General features: G+C 35.1%; 1 protein-coding gene across 5 annotated transcripts in view; it reads left to right on the top strand.

Moving 5' to 3' along the window:
- UBR1 (ubiquitin protein ligase E3 component n-recognin 1) overlaps window positions 1–17176 on the top strand; it is a 61255-nt gene that overhangs the window by 15186 nt on the left and 28893 nt on the right. For 3 of the 5 annotated variants that reach the window (XM_041400381.1, XM_041400214.1, XM_041400558.1), the window contains 21 exons: window positions 128–238; window positions 983–1113; window positions 2201–2342; window positions 2870–2932; window positions 3241–3364; window positions 5080–5187; window positions 5640–5728; window positions 6535–6633; window positions 7317–7474; window positions 8117–8216; window positions 8490–8618; window positions 9226–9406; window positions 10292–10353; window positions 10575–10685; window positions 11665–11730; window positions 11840–11941; window positions 12546–12609; window positions 13015–13139; window positions 14081–14133; window positions 15117–15219; window positions 15742–15790. In XM_041400381.1, the coding sequence (XP_041256315.1) occupies window positions 128–238; window positions 983–1113; window positions 2201–2342; window positions 2870–2932; window positions 3241–3364; window positions 5080–5187; window positions 5640–5728; window positions 6535–6633; window positions 7317–7474; window positions 8117–8216; window positions 8490–8618; window positions 9226–9406; window positions 10292–10353; window positions 10575–10685; window positions 11665–11730; window positions 11840–11941; window positions 12546–12609; window positions 13015–13139; window positions 14081–14133; window positions 15117–15219; window positions 15742–15790 (2170 nt within the window). The remainder of the gene's footprint in view (window positions 1–127; window positions 239–982; window positions 1114–2200; window positions 2343–2869; window positions 2933–3240; window positions 3365–5079; window positions 5188–5639; window positions 5729–6534; window positions 6634–7316; window positions 7475–8116; window positions 8217–8489; window positions 8619–9225; window positions 9407–10291; window positions 10354–10574; window positions 10686–11664; window positions 11731–11839; window positions 11942–12545; window positions 12610–13014; window positions 13140–14080; window positions 14134–15116; window positions 15220–15741; window positions 15791–17176) is intronic. The other 2 variants (XM_041400471.1, XM_041400298.1) reach the window with 1 other exon arrangement.

Genomic DNA, 17176 nt, shown 5'->3' with positions numbered 1-17176 from the left:
TTATCCAGTGACTCTTCTGTTTTTAAGTATGTGTTTGTACTTGTGTTTGATATAAATAATTCACATTGCTATTTTCTTCTTGCTTTTTATGGGCATATTTCATGACTGAAATACATGATTTTTCCAGATGCATAGCTCCACTGGTGGTGGATTTTGTGACTGTGGGGATACAGAGGCATGGAAGGCTGGACCGCTGTGTACTAAACATGAGCCTGGAGCATCAAGTTCTCCAAAAGAAGTAAGAATATTGCTTAAAGTGAAATTAAAAAATTTGTAAATGTTACCTTCTTATTTTAAAAAGTGCTTATTCCTGTATTTGAATGTATATGTATTGTATAACTCATGTAACAGGTTCAGTCAAGTCGAATCAGGATATCCTTGGTCAAGGTGTTTGGGGTCAGACATGTATATTAGACATCCTTTGGTTTTTTTCTTTTTGTTTGGAGACAGTTTCATTTCCTTCACTTTTTTATCCTTATTTTTGAAGAAAGTTAATGGATTTCAGAGATAAAAATGGTTGAAGCTGCAATAAGGAGTAATTTGTTTACCAGCTGGAGTTTGTTGCTTGTTCTGCACTGCAAACTTTTAATATCTGTGGGAATGCAGAAAGCTGCTAAACAGCTTTTTTGAATGCAAGTTTAAATAAAAAAAAAGTGAAGCTAACGCATTTGATGAGGCCTTTCATAGTCTAGGCCTAGATTATACATGGATGTGTGAAGAAAGGTATATGAAACTGTTGGAATATTACTGAGAGCCCTTGGGATGAAATAACTTTGAAAAGAAGAAATTAGGTGAGGTTAATTTGCTTGAAAATTGTGAAAAAGATAATTTCCTGATTATAGTACAAGTATGTATATATAATTTACAGCATATGTACACATATTCTAGTATAATTTCCTATTATATTAATTAGGTACTCTTTCAACCCCCTTTTAATTTTTTTAGGTTCTTTTCTGTAATAATATTATCTCATGTTTTACAGAATTCTGAATGTCAGTTGAATGAAGAAATTATGGAGCATTCCAGGAGAGTGTTTCCCTCTGTGATAAAATACATTGTAGATATGCTTATCTGGGAGGAAGAGAAGGAACTGCCTGTGGAGCTCACCATTAGGTAGGGAGTATTTCCAACTTTCTTTTCAATCCATTAGCTACTTGGATTATAATTTTGCCTGAGATAGTCTCATACTTGTGCAGACATTAGTGCTGAAATCCCTGTAAACAGCATTGTGGCATATTTGACCTAGAGTTATGTAGAGAAAAGCTTTTGATACTCCATGGGAAAAGTAGTGTGTGACTGTCCTCCATCAGTCATTGAAGGGAAGTGCTCCTGATCTACAGTGAAATGGCAGGTTTTAGTGCACAGGGGAAGAAATGTGGGAATAGAGAAACTCACCAAGTGCCATTGGTTGTCTTGGGAGACACTGATGGGGGCTAAGGGGCAGGGGAGCAGAACTGAGCTGGAAGATTTTCAGGCAAGCTTTCCACAGTGCTTGAGAGAAAGATGTGGACAAACCTTTTAGCAAGGTCTGTTGCAACAGGACAAGGACTAATGGTTTGAAACTCAAGGAGGATAGATGTAGAATAAATACAAGAAGGAATTTTTTTACAATGAGGGTGGTGAAATAGTGGAACTGGTTGCTCAGAGGGTTGAAAACTCAAGGAGGATAGATGTAGAATAAATACAAGAAGGAATTTTTTTAGGGTGGTGAAATAGGGAACTGGTTGCCCAGAGGGTTGGTGGATGCACCATCCCTGGAAACATACAAAGTCATGTTGGATGGGGCTCTGAGCAGCCTGATCTAGTTGAAGATGTCCCTGCTCATTGCAAGGGGGCTGGACTAGATGAACTTTAAAGGTCCCCTCCAACTCAAACCATTCCATGATTCTGTGAAAATGGAAAAAAGCTGGGTATCACATTAAAAAACAAATGGGTTCATAAAACAGCAGAGAAAGGAAATTATAAGAGAATATCCAGTAACGTCAGAACTTCACTTTTGGACTTGATACACAATTTCTATGGCTTTTTTCTGGCATACATGGTGGGGGGGTGTCATTAACATGAAGAATGTTTGATTTACTTGAATAACTTTCTTTTTATTGTATATGGCATTCTTCTCAAGCTATCAATTAAGCTGTATTTGATAGGACACTATTTACAATTTTACTTTCATTTGTGTGACGTGTTACCTTTTTCCCAGCAGAGAGAAGGTAGACAGCTACTACTGTGTCCTTTTCAATGATGAGCACCATTCTTATGATCATGTCATCTACAGCCTGCAAAGGGCACTTGGCTGTGAACTTGGTGAAGCCCAGTTGCATACGACTGCCATAGATAAAGAGGTTAGTGCATTTAGGATATCAGAGTCACCTTCTAATCATTAAGAGTTACTGCTGCACACTTGGTTATAGAATCCTTGTTTCTGGTTGCTGGAGCTTGAGGAAAGAAAGGCACATGGATGAGAGAGTCTTAGTCAACCCTTGTTTTTCAGGTGCGGAGAACTTGTTTAGGAAGCACATGTCTCTGGTTATACTCCATTTCATGTACTTTGTGTCAGGAGGAAAGTTCATATGGTTTGTGTTGAAATTATTCTGCAGAAATCTTTCATCTGTTTTAATGGGTACATGAATTTTCCTTATTTAATAATAAGATAGCCAGACTTTACTTGGTTGTTTTGTTGTTAATTTGGATAACATTTTTCCTACAGACAATTATGTTAATTTTTATTTGCTTTTTGGTGTTTAATAGCACTGTGAGTGATGTTGGGCCCTGTTTTTTATATTCTGTATAAAAAACATAGCAAGGATTGGACTTGTGATGTTTTGGGTTTGCTTTATATTGGTCTCATGCTCACTGTTTTCTTAAACAGGGTCGTAGAGCTGTTAAGGCAGGACATTATGCCTCTTGTCAGGAAGCAAAAGAAGAAATTAAGGTAACTTCCTAAAGTAATTTTGACAAAAAAACCACCCCATACCAACCTAATTAAGTATTAACACTGAGCACTTATTTGTCTGCCTTGTGGTCTTTAGCTTAGTACTTCCATGGTTTTATAATTTGCCTGTGAACTTTTTGGAATTGAATTTACAGCACCACATTTGAGATAGATAGATAGATATCTTCAGAAACAAATCATCGAAGTGTTTTCTTTGTTTTGCTTGGGAGAGATGGTAGGGAGTGAAAATAAATAATGAAATAGATGTTATTTTATTTTATATGTACTAATATTTACCTGACTCCTAGAGGCATTCTGAAAATGTTTCTCAGCGGCCTCTTCACGTGGAGGTTCTGCATGCTGATGTTATGGCACACCAGAAGTTTGCCTTGCGCCTTGGTTCGTGGCTGAACAAACTCATGAGCTATTCAAGTAAGCATTGCTGGGTTTTGTTACAATAATGCCATGCCAGTATTTGAATGAATTAAGCAGTGTTATATATGATACTCCCTTAATTAAAATACTTCAGTGTTCTTTCTAATTAGAAAATTAATAGTGCAGTAGCATGGGTGATGATATCTGTTAGCAAGGTTATGAATAGCAGTACTTTTCTGTTCCTTCTTGTTGAAATAAATGTGTTAGTGCTCCATCAGGGGAACAATCTCAAAGTTTTATTATTCTCACTTTAAGCATCACACACACTCAGTGTGTGATGCTTAAAGTGAGAATAAACTCACTCCTTTATTTAAAAGCTTCCTTTTATTTAAAAGCCACTGAGCATCTCTGTCAGTGAAAACATCCATCCTCTGCTTGCATCAGTATCTGCTTCAGATTTGATAGCTGTGATTCCTTAGAAAATGTCCATAAAACAAGCACATTAAAATCTTAAATAAAAAATTTTTCCAGTAGTGGAAAGCCTATTTGAAGCTTTCAAACATTGTGCTGGTGTTTGATGATTCTTATGGCTTTTAAGGTTTCTGAATCAATGTACTTTTGATTTGTTACTGTTTTTTTCATACCCGTGTCTTGCCACACTAAAGCCATTATAAAATTTCTCCACACGGTACAAATTAAGCTTTACTCACTTCTTATCCTCCTCCTTGATAGGTAAATCTGGCAGTCTGCTTTAGCTCCTTTGAAAGTTTTAATGAAGTGAATTTCTTCTAAGTTTTTCTGAATGCTTGCTTGAAATACATAGATCAGAACTGTACTTTTTTTGTAATTCTTTACAGTGTTTTACAAGTTTTGGTGTTCTGTTCTATTCAAGTTTGTATTTATTTTGCAAGAGTATTTTCTTCCTGTTCTGAATTCTTCAGACAGTTCTTTCAGTTGGTACAAATTTTTTTAAGGTGGATTATTTCAAAGTTTCTAGTGAAAGTTTATCCGCGTAAGTTAACAGATACTTTTATGTTTTAGGAGTCTTTAAGTACAAAGGGTGAAGTCAAACATTCCTGTCCTTCTGGATTATATACACAGAAGCTTTATGAGCCTAATGTTTAATTCAGCTGGAACCTTTGTGTAGTCTGGTGGTTCCTGTTCTTTTCATGGTTTTGTTTCAAGTGGTAGAACATGGATCAAGAAACATTTAATAATGCTTATTTCCAGGTTGTCAGGAATTTGCTTCGTGACTCTTCACTTTTCAAATTATTAACGTAAGGGCTCATTTTGGAATGTTAAAAACCTGAGTTTGACTGCGATGTGTTGATCCCCAGAACTGCTTCAAGTACTGTGTCTACTGATAAGTGCAAGAAAATAGGAAAGAATTTCTGAAATTCTACAAAAGACTGACTTTCAAGGCCTGAGGCAGTGACCAGCAGAAACTTGCCTAGCCCTGAGCATTTCTATGCTGGCATAGTAAAGACTTCTTACGGATCTGCTTTGCAAAGCTGTCTAAATTATTTTCATTTTAAAATACTCTTCTGCATCACAGGATTTATTAAATTAGATAGGCAAGAATAATAGGAAGAAATTAGTGAGGCAAAGGGTATGTGGAGGTATATTAATTGAGAAAAAATGTTAAAAGTAATTCTTACTTAAGTGCCTTCTTTTTTTTTTAAGTAATAGAATTCTGTAATTCTAATTTTCTTGTGTCATATAATTTAATTATTGGGATGTTCTTGTACAAATGAGTAGCTTCATCCCTACAGGTGACTTTCGCCAGATCTTTTGTCAAATATGTCTCAAGGAAGAAACTGGATCTGAAAAGCCCTGCTTTATAAGCAAGTTGATGCTATGGGATGCAAGGCTTCATAAAGGTTTGTTTATCCATGTTGCTGTAAACTAAAGATTTATCAAATGAATTTTTCATGTGTGTAACATATAGATAAATGTAAGTGCTATGCGTGTAGAATTACAGTTCTTCATGGCTTTTGTATTACGGTTTTTATACAGCCTTAATTTTTACAGCTGAGCTAATTTATATTTGGCATATATATTTGCCACCTCAATTTGTCCTGCTTTATGTATCTTGAAAACTATTTTTACAAAATGCAACCTAACACTGAGTGACTTGATTACTTAATGCTTTAAATACATACCAATAAATGTCAACACCCAAAAAAATGTAATAACTGTGTTCTTAAGCTTCATAACCATTTCAAGACTTTTAATGATTTCTAATTATAGTTTAGTAATTGGTTCATGTTTTTCCACAAGAAGTTCCATCTTAGTACAGCAAAGTGACATGCATTGTATTGGCTCTTCACAGGGGCGAGGAAGGTTCTTCATGAACTTATCTTCAGTAGTTTTTTCATGGAAATGGAATACAAAAAACTTTTTGCTGTTGAATTTGTGAAGGTAAATGGTTTAGTTTTTATGCTATGAATTTGTACTAGCTTTATGAAATTTCCCCCCAAACTGAAAATTGTTTCAATATAAATAATGAATTTTAAACAAGCAGAACTCCGATAGCTGGCTCAGCCTTTATTGGAGTACAGTTAATTAATTCCCACGTCACTGGTTTGTTCCTTAGACTCATGTAGGGATATGCTTGTTTGAATGCCATATTGTTATTATTTAGTATATCTTTTGAAATGCCAGATGGACTGCAACTGAAATTGGCCTTTCTTTTTGAGAATTTGAGACAATAATTAAGAAATACGCAAAACATAAGACAAAGTGCTTTTTGTTTTAGGGTGAGACTTTCTAATTCTGATAAAGATGATTGGTACTTTTTGTTTTTCTCTGGACTAAAACAAAACAAAGACTTGCATTACCCAGTGTACATGTGTTTTAGAGACAGCTGCTGAACAAATATTCTTGCAGTTCACTGCAGGAGGAAGACTGGTTTTTTAATTATTTAATGTATTTTTTTTCTTCAGATATTTAATTTTTTTTCAGATACTTAATTTTTTTTCAAGGGAAGATTGGTTGTAAGAGAAAATAATTCTGGTTCCAAATTAGTTAAATTTGTGCTTACCTTCAGTATTAAGGCAGTGGGGGCCATATTGACTTGCTTTGGTGCACTGAGGATATTGTGCTGTTTTTGTTGGAACTGCTTCTATTAGGTGGGAGAGACACACTGAAATGTAATTGTTGTGAATAAAAAAGGTAAACGTTTTTGTTAACATTTGTTTAATGTCCCCAATACTCTCTTTTTCTAGTATTACAAGGCACTGCAAAAGGAATACATCAGTGATGATCATGACAGAGTTCTCTCTGTGACAGCACTCTCAGTTCAGATGTTCACTGTACCTACTCTGGTATGTACAGCCTGGCTCTGCTGGAGGTGTAAAATGTTTGAGAACTGCCAGCAGTTCCACCTTTGCAGATTGTTGTATTTGGCAGGGAGTCTTTATGCATTGCTGAGTTGAATCTGAATGATTTTGAGATTTGTGAAGGCCAATATGGAAGCAGGAGCTTGAGTTGATATGAAAATTCATTACAGAACATAGAGGGAATGCAAATAAGTATAAGTTCCTGGCACATTGTACTCTGCATTAACTTTCTGTTTATTTACTGCTCACATTTACCTGTCTGTATGACTAAAAACAGGACAAGGGGGTAAAAAATTATTAAATATCTTCTTGTGGGGATGAAATGTGGGGAGGAAGTATATCTATACATTTTAAAGGTTATATATACTTGGCTGAAGTACTAATGTAAAAATTATTTTGTACATGATCTTTCTAGGAAAAAAACCAGCATATCTATTATATAGATGCTGTCAGAATTGAACAAACACACGTAGTTGTTGTTGAACAGACTTCGTATTTGATAGCAGTTGTGATCCTACACAGTAAATACTGTGCGAGTTTTTTTATCTTGGGTTCTTTGCAAATGCTTAAAGGAATTTTTAATCAGAAAGATTAGATTCAAAGGAAACATATTTTGATGATAACATTAACAAAAACAGGAGGAAAAAAATTTCACTTTGTTCTTGCAGGCCCGACATCTTATTGAGGAGCAGAATGTAATCACCACCATTACAGAAACACTCCTAGAAGTGCTTCCAGAGTATCTAGACAAAAATGACAAGTTCAACTTCCAAGGCTACAGTCAGGACAAACTGAACCGGGTATATTCAGTAATATATGACCTCAGGTAAGTGTAAGGCTGAGAAGCTAGAGCAGCTCAAAAATATTGGTAGTATGATGAAGTGTTTCAGTTCAGTGTCTGATGATAAAACTGCTTTAAAATCAAACCCAAACCCCTCAAAAAACATGCATGATATATTTTCTTTTTCAATGGAAACTTAAAATTTTAAAATACCAAAATTGCATTCTGTTAAACATTTTTTGATTTTCAGTTATCTAACTGAATATAATATTTACATTAATAAATAAAATATATATACTGTAAAACAGTATGGGAAATTTGTCTCCCATTTGCTGTTGTTCTGGGAAAGCTGTATAATCCTGATCTGCATAGGGTTTTCTACTTCTACTGGTACCAAATTGCTCTAATAAACTGAGTGATGTTTATTACTCCATTCGTTACACCCCAAATACTTTGGAAATAAAAAAAATCTGTTAATTTCCAATGATGGAGTCACAACAAGGTATTAGCAGTTCTAGTATTTGGAGAAATTTCCGGAGCACTTTAAGATGGGGAGGGTAATGTAATTTGAATATGTAATCGATGGTATTAAAAAAAATTGAAAACAATTGTATTTCAAGAACACTTGAAATACAAGCATAAGAGAAGTCTGAGCAAAGTATGATAATATATTTTTTTTGGGGACAGGTATATCTTAGTCAGCAAACCTACAGTATGGACAGACCGTCTGAGGGAGCGTTTTTTAGAAGGATTTGTCTCTTTCCTAAGGATTCTAACTTGCATGCAGGTACAATACATTTAAGTAGTTTGTTTCTATTATTGTTGTAAAGAGATTACAGCTTCTCTTTTTTTCCCATAAGATTATAATGGATGTAAACATGCAATTACAGTGTTAAATTTTTCAGTCCCTTTTTTGGGTGGGTGAAGAAGGCATGTTTATACAAGTAATACTCATCACATTTAGTTACATGTGTTTTGCCTTTTGACTGTGCAATTTTCTGTTGTGTTAAGCCTGTGATCACTGATTTAGACAGAGTATTTTGTGGGATTTCCATTTCAGGGAATGGAGGAGATAAAAAGACAGATTGGTCAGCACATTGAGGTGGACCCTGACTGGGAAGCAGCTATTGCCATACAGATGCAACTCAAGAACATTCTTTTGATGTTCCAGGAGTGGTGTGCCTGTGATGTAAGTATATCAATTTTGCATGCATGTCTTTTGTGAATCTTCCTGACAACTTTTGAAACAGCAGCTTTTGCAAAAGCTCACAATTGTTCAGTGTAGTTCTCCACAAAAAAATTGGTTTGAAAGAATTAATCTGGGTGTGACAAAAAGAGAAAGGAAGGACTGTATTGTTGCCATGATATTTTCTGAAAAATCCTTTTGCTAGGGTTTTTCTCCTGAGAAGCTGAGGAGCCTCAAGAAAGAAATGTGAACAATAATCATCTGCTGCTGTGGAATGCAACTTCAAGCAGGTGTATCTTCCATTGCTCCATGTGGATTGTTTTCACTTGATGACCAATCACAGCCGCCTGTGTCGAGGCTGTGAGCAGTCACAAGATTTTGTTATTCATTCCTTGCTTTTTCTTTCTAGCCTTCTGATGGATCTTTTCTCTCTATTCTTTTTAGTATAGTTTTAGTATATAATTTTAATATAATATAATATCATAATATAATAAATCAGCCTGCTGAAACATAGTCAAGATTCTCCTCTCTTCCCTTGTCCTGGAACCCTCGAACATCACCATACTGTATGATTTGGTTTTTTTAATGCTACATGTATTTTTAATTCTAGGAAGAGCTGCTGCTCAGGTCCTACAGAGAATGTCATAAAGCTGTGATGAGGTGCAGCACAAATGGCCGCTCTCGGGAGAAGACAGTATTTCACTTATGTGGCCATACCCTGGAGAGCAGACCTTACAGAGTGTCTGCAGATCCTGTCAGCATACATTTGCCACTGTCTAGGACTCTTGCTGGTAAGTGACGTGTTTTGATTGCTGTTTAAACCATGCTTGCATGCATCTCTGTTTCTTTACTCCAGAAAACATTTGGATTAAGTGCTTCACAGACAAGTTGCTCTCCAGCTTTCTGACATTCTCATGGTCACAAAGACGTGTTCCCCATATGTCCCACTAAGGGAAAGTTTTTCTCAAAACAGCATTACCATGGAGGTTGGAGAATGTCTTTTTAAATGGACGAGACAGAAGTCAGTCAAGAAAGAAAAAAATTCCTTTTTAATGAGATCCTTAGTTTTCTATTAAGTGTTTCTGGTTCTCTTTCTATCTCCTTCATTTAAATGAATGTCCATTATTACTGTATCTTGAATTTAGTTTCCAGCCATATGTATCTTAGGACTGTTAAAATGCTCCTCCTGGAAGACATATTTTGCACAATGTATTCTGACAGGCTTTCAGTCAGATTACAATTGCTGCTTTCTGAAAGCACATGAAATCATATGCTATTACTAAGCTGTAGTTTCTTTATCACATCATTTGATACCAAGATACCATCTGTTAAGCCTTGTAGTCTTGAAATTCATTTACTACTGATGTATAATTTAAATGTGAAATTAAAAAGTTATTTATTACATATTATATTGCATCTCAGTTTGGATGGTGTTGATTCATTTAGTGTAAATTTATTAATAAAATAATGGATTGTAAGACTAGTAAGAACTGTTGTGATAATGTAATAGATCTTCTTTTAAAGAAAGGAAGTATGAAGTCTTTCCTCAACGAACCTGGACTTTTTTTTTTCTGTAATTCTCTGAATTGTAGATGATTTAGTTAACATTTAGAAGGAGTTGGAGAACCTTCACTGATTTTGATTTATATTCTGATTTTTCTTCCTTGGTTTTGTAGGTCTTCATGTACGATTAAGCAAGACTGGAGCCATCTCAAGATTGCACGAGTTTGTTTCTCCTGTAAGATAGTTCTTTTTTTTTCCCCCCTCAAATGCTTTTGTGATTTATACTCTGGAAAGAAAAGCCTCAAGCTATATCCTTTAGCCTTCATGGCACACATACAAGTTATTTGTCAGCTGTCAATATATATCTGTTCATTAGGACTTACACTTTTAAAACCACTGGTAGATTTATTCTGAGGTGGTTTTTTTGTTTGTTGTTTTTCCTTTTTTAAATTCTAGGAAGAATTTCAAGTGGAGCTGCTAGTGGAATATCCTTTGCGGTGTCTTGTCCTGGTTGCACAGGTTGCTGCAGAGATGTGGAGAAGGAATGGGCTCTCCCTGATAAGCCAGGTACTCCCTGCAGTGTTCAGTGCTGAGGTGATCCTATTAGTGTTTGCAAGGGTTGCTCAGCAATGCTGCCAGGGGTTCATCCAGTGCAGAGGGAGGTCATGGGGTCATTCCTACAGTAAATAGAAAGTTTCTAGGTGGAAATTTAGGTGACATGGTTTTATTTCTATCTTCAGCAATGGCTTACCTCCTTGTCTTAGATGAATATTTTCATCTATGTCTATGTTATGACTCTTTTCTACTCTGTGAAGTAGTATAATGTTGCTGATGTCTGCTTGTTAGCCTCTTTCAGATCCCATAATCACTGCAAAAGTGCTTGTTAGTACTCTTGCTTATAACATAAAAAGTTAGAAGTTCCTCATGTTGTATGGACATTATTATATACAGAAGTGAAACTATTTTAGTCTCACACTGAACTTTTGAGAACCCTATAGCTAGACATACAAACATTTTCTAATCTTGTGACTTCTGTTGCAAGAGTAGAGGTAAAGGGAAGAGTCTACCCTGCATTTGTCTCCTTTGGCTTCACTTTGGGGTGGTTTTGGTTTTGTTGCTTTTTGGTTGTTTTGTTTTGGGTGGGGTTTTTTTTTGTTTGTTTGTTTTTGTTTCCTTTGATGGCAGAAATTCTCTGCTAACCTTGCACAGGACCCTTTGATGAAATTGAAGTAAATCTTGGTAAACCCCTGCAGAATTGTCTTTCTGAGAACTGGGGTAGGAGAAGAAGGATGTTTTGACTTAATTCAGTAGCAGCCATTGGATTTATGTTCTCTTGGAAGGGGGTGTGAAGTATGGCATAGATATTTTCTGGATAGGTGAAAAAACATTTTTCACTTCCATTAAAGTACATAATTATTTTGAAAGAAATGTGGACTTTTCTTTACTCAATAAAGATGTGGTACAGTTTGAAAAGCCTCAGAGATTAACTGATGCACATTTGGTAGTACGTTACTTTATATATCTATTTTGTTTTCCTGTTTCTTAGGTATTCTATTATCAAGATGTTAAATGCAGAGAAGAGATGTATGATAAAGACATCATCATGCTCCAGGTACAATGTTCTGAATCACTGCATAGTTGTAATTTTTTAAAAGTTCAGTTTAATTTGCATGATTTTGAAATAGCAAGTGATGTTCATATTAATTTAGGTTTTTTGATAGATAGGTGCATCTCTTATGGATCCAAACCAGTTTCTCCTGCTGATACTGCAGAGATATGAGCTTGCTGATGCTTTCAAAAAGATCAAACCCACGAAAGATCAGGTAAGTAGCAAATTTTTCTGCTGTTTAATTTGTCAGCTCTGAGTATATGAAACAACAATAAGAAAAACTAGCTACTGGTGATAACTGCATTTTTAAGGCCACACTAGAAGTCAAGTAAACACAGGAGCTTGTGGTTGGGTCAATATTTTGTGTTTGGAATTTGTAGAGGCTTCTTCAAAATCAGCAAGCAAGTTTTGCCCCTTTTGGACCTGTGGGGACTTGCCTGTCTCCACAGGGCATCTACCAAAATCCATGTAAATGATTTTACTATAGCATTTCCATGTCCCTTAAGCCACGTTACATGCTTTTAATTTGGTTGGAAGTTTCTTGGGTTTTTGTGCTACTTCTTGTGGCTTGAACTTTGATATAACCCTTCATTTGGGATACTTTCTTTAGCTGTTTCTTTTCTTGCATGTGAATCTTGCACTTCAGTTGCTGTATAATATCTCCTCTACCAGAGCAGGCACTCTTTCCAGCTTGTTAAAATTGTACAGTGCTCCAGCAATGTAGTAGATAGGAAGGCTGAGCTCAGTGTCATTTGGTGGATGGATTTTTCTGCACTTTTGTTTTGTTTTTTTTAACCTGTTTTCTCTCATTCTTGCAGGATTTGATTAAGCAATATAATGTTTTAATAGAAGAGATGCTACAGATTCTTATCTATGTTGTGGGTAAGTTTCATTCCTCTCTGTTGTTGTTTCTCTCTGTATTGCTTTGTCAGAGCAGGCTTGGTGACATAATAGTATAGAGAGGATACTGAAGAGTGCCTCTTTTAAATAGATGATTCAGTAACAAGTATTTGTGAGCTGGAAACAATAGGAGTTGGACAGTGAAAAAAGCTGTTAGATAACTTCATAATTGACATTAAAGTAGAATATGAAGAGAGTCCATCTGGACCCATTTTGTTGGGAAGCTAGGCTAAGAATAATTTTTACTCGGACACTTGGGACAGGCTTCTGACAAATGCAAGCTTATGCAATGAAACATCCCAGCAATACCATTATCATGGTGCAAAATTCAAATTTGCTTTATACCTGTCACATCTGCTATTCTTCTCCTTTTGGTTCATTTGACAGGGGAAAGATATGTGCCTGGAATCAGTAATGTGACAAAAGAAGATGTAATAATGAGAGAAATCATCCATCTGTTATGTATTGAACCAATGGCTCACAGTGCAATTACCAAGTCCTTGCCTGAAAATGTGAGTCCTGATATATTTACTTTTTTCCTTTATTTATTATTTCTTGTTTTATGTCTTCTTTAGTTTTCATATTTTGTATGGAAGCATTTCTAATATAAAGCTTAAATGTTCATTTGAGAATTACAAAATGGCATGACAAAGGGGCTTACACACCTCACTGATGTAAAGGTAAATGTCATAGATTCAAGTATTGGCTGATCTGAAAGAAGTTTTGTGGGAATTATGCTTTTTGATTAAGAGGTGAATTTTTTTTAGAATTTGCAGCTATAGTTCTCCAAGGTTCAAAAAGAGAAGTTGTGAAATTTTTTGGTTTAACCCTGTAGGATGTAGGTTTCACCCTGGATGGAGCTCTATTCCATTCTGGCATGTGTACCATTGATAAATTTAAGCCTGTACTTTTGATGACTTAAACATGTGCAGATCCATTTCTGGTCAAGTGTTGTTCATATCTATTTGAAAACAAAGATTTCTTTGCCATTCCATTACAGTTGTTGAAGATAGAAGCAAAGGCAAGGGATGTGGATTAGATTTTATAGTCTGTGGAAGTGTTCAGGGCCAGCAATCAATGCAAAAACCCCTAAATTTTTGTTGTAAATGAAGTAGTCTTAAATATTATCATAGTATCCACGTTCACTGTTTAAAATATTGAAACCTCTTTTTTTTCCCTTCGTTAAGGTTGGGTAAGCGTTGACTTGTTTCTAGAGGTCAGCTCTGTTATTAATGAAGTTCTACATTATTAAGTGAAAGTATTGTGTATCTTTGATACTTCCTTGGAATTTGCCAAGTATGAATATCTGCTTTCTGATTAACAGCAGGCAAAAGATAATAGTCAATGAATTAGGAATAGTCAATGAATTTTTGTCTATTTTTGTTACACATAGTGTATTACTGAAGATATTTGAATCACTATATGCTTCTCCTAAACTAAATTTTTTTACCAGGAGAACAATGAAACTGGCTTGGAGAATGTAATTGATAAAGTGGCTACATTCAAGTAAGTTCTTAATGTTGTTTTATAAATACCTTGAATGTGAAATAGTATTTCTTAGATATGTTTGGGTTAAACAGTATGGGACAGTCTCTGTTCAGCTAATATTTTGCTATCTTGAAATAAGTGTATTTCAAATATACTTAGGAAAGAACAGTGTGTGGAATATCCTACACTGCTGCTGTTTCTTTCCCTTTGCCACCCTCTTTCCTCAAATTCAGTTTAAGGAGTCTTGGGAGTTCAGTAATCTCAAGTCCTAGTGGGAGAATCTTCAAAAGTTCATTTTTTTTCTAAGATGGTCAGGAAAGTTAAGAATTCACCATACCTTTGATAATCACTATCTAGTAACTGTTGTAAGTGGTACTTTGTTGCTAATTTTCTGGAAGTTTTCCTTTTTTTCTGGGAATTAATTATATATAAATATATATATATGTGTGTGTGTGTATGCAAATATAGAACAATAGATTGTAGTTGAAAAAAAAGTGAGAAAAAGTTCTTATTTTAGTATACCTTATTTTAAATTTCATGTGGCTTGCTTGTTCATGTTTAATTAAGAGCAACTGTAGGTGTACCTTGGAATCTTACTTTAGGAAAAGAATCTTACTTACTATGAAAAGTTCAAAAAACTGACTGGCTGGAAAGCAGCAAGTATTACTTGTTTCATACTTTGGTTAAAGAAGTGATTGAATTTTATGCAGTAACATCCAGTGTCTGAAATTCTAAGCCATACAGTTAAAAAGAATTTTCAGAGGCTATATGGTATGCTTTAGATGGTATAGACAAGAAATATTTTGCTGCTGAATTGTTTCTTCCTGTAGATCGTGTATTGAAAAATTTAAGAGTCATAACTGTGCTCACTCTCTGCTTTTAATAAGTTAGTGAGTAGCCATTACAGTTCCTGCTTCTTTAGAAAACAAATTGTGTTTGCATTCAAAGATGTGCTGAATATACATTATTAATCTGTATATTTTGAAATATTTCTCTGTAAGGAAACCGGGTGTCTCTGGTCACGGAGTTTATGAACTGAAAGATGAATGTTTGAAGGAATTCAATATGTTCTTTTATCACTACACTAAGACCCAGCACAGCAAGGTAAGCAAGTGTGAGATTCACTCTCAAAGGTTAAAAAAATAGTACATACTTACCAATGTTTATAGAATTTTGCTGAATTAATGCAATGTAAAGAAACTGGTTCAATAATGAGTATCTGCAGCTACCTTCAAAACGAAACATTCCATGAAGTTAAAATTTTCAATACAAATTCACATGGTATGGTTTGCATTAGTGTTTCCTTTATGGCAACTTGTGTATTTACTCTGTTATCTCTTTATGGTGAAAACAAAATGGGATAAGGATTATCTTTGCACTGGGATACCCCAAACTTTGCTTTTGTGACTCTTACTGAGGAAGCAAATATGTCCATTTATCTTTACTACAAATTTAAATCCAAAATGTAATGTTGTTAAATGTGTTTCAGATGAAATTCTAGTTTGCAACCAGACATTTACTATGTATCTCACCATATTTCTAGCGTAGGGTTTCTCATCATTTCATTAACTCATTATTGTGTACTTCTGTAGAGGTGCTGATACAACAACACTCCTTTTTCTGTAGGCTGAACATACACAAAAGAAGAGAAGAAAACAAGAAAACAGGGATGAAGGTAAAATTCTAAAATTGATGATTTAACAAATGTGCTAATTTGGTAGTATATGTAGTTTATATATATAGTGAGCTTTGAGAATTGTCTTGTGACTTCATAGTGGATAGGTGAGTTCATATTAAATTTGTTGTGATTTGTAGTAATTGTCATTAATTAGCACCTGCCTTTTTTTTTGTCTTTTTTCTTTATCACGGACAGGAATTCTGGAGTTTTCAGTTTAATTTACTTTTAGGGAAATAAACATGGCACAGTACTTTTTGACAAAACCATGAATTTGGATTTTATGGTGGAGTAAGTAAGAGGCAAAAGTTGTAGTGTTTTTTGTGGGCAGTTTTTTAGCACAATATTGACACATAATAGTGGCATGTAGAGAAGGTTGCCACAGGAACTTAAGCTCATATCCGTTCTGTAATATGCTAACGAGAGTTAAGTTTTAGAATTTTCTATTAGCTATGAATGCATAAAACAATGAGCCCCCGTGTTTCTATTGTAACACAAATGTTATTTCCCTTTTGAGTTTACTTCTAACCTGTTCAAGTCACAAGCATTTAATTGAGTTGATTTGAGGAAGACTTGGTAAGCTGAACAAATAAGTACAATGAACAATTTAATAAACTCAACTTTGCCCCTTCCCCTTTCACTCTGACAGCTTAAAATGTTATCAGGGGAATTATTTTGTGAAAATTTAGAAAAAAGTGGTTATTTAGATGTAATTGTCAGAGACTTGTGTAATTGGACAGTATGGTTCCAAAATACCAGGATAAGTGTTGACACTGATTGGTTCCCCTGAGACTGCATTTATTGTTACAGGTACTTCCTGCATATTCTTTTATGTGGCTGCATTGTCTTTGTCAGTAACTTCATTCAGCCTAAATTGTCTAAAGAATGATGGTTTCAGAAACACTGCAATCACAGAGGTCCTCTGAGAAGAGGCAGTCTGAGAATAGGCATCCACATAGCCAAAGAAGACTGGAGTCTGTGGTTCCTGGTAGGGAAAGGCTGTGGTGTTAACTGAGGTGCTGTTAGTAGATGCCAAGATTCCACATCACAGTTCCAGTGTTAACTCAGCAAATGTGCATAACCAGAAATGACTGGAAAGCCAGTAGTAGAAAAAATTTAGAGTTCCAGACATGTGACACTGTAGTGTGGGACACTACAGTCTGGAAGCTCCACTCCTCAGTTTTAACTACTTGAAAACCTTTTATCTGATGCAAAGCACAAATTGTATGTTTAATAGTGAGACATAAATAAGGCAGTTCAGAGTGTTAAAAATTTGCATTTACAGATGTAACTAATACTTGTGATTGATTGTGTAACTTAGCTTGCATGTGTTTTATATAAGAACTCACTAAAAGTACTTAGCTTTGCCAAAGATGAAACTTGCCT

Source organism: Onychostruthus taczanowskii, unplaced genomic scaffold (genome assembly GCF_017590055.1).
Source record: "Onychostruthus taczanowskii isolate IOZ18803 unplaced genomic scaffold, ASM1759005v1 scaffold1, whole genome shotgun sequence".
In the NCBI taxonomy this organism is placed as follows: Eukaryota; Metazoa; Chordata; class Aves; order Passeriformes; family Passeridae; genus Onychostruthus; species Onychostruthus taczanowskii.
The sequence above is the reverse complement of the archived record's forward strand: the minus strand, read 5'-3'. Positions and strand labels throughout refer to the sequence as shown.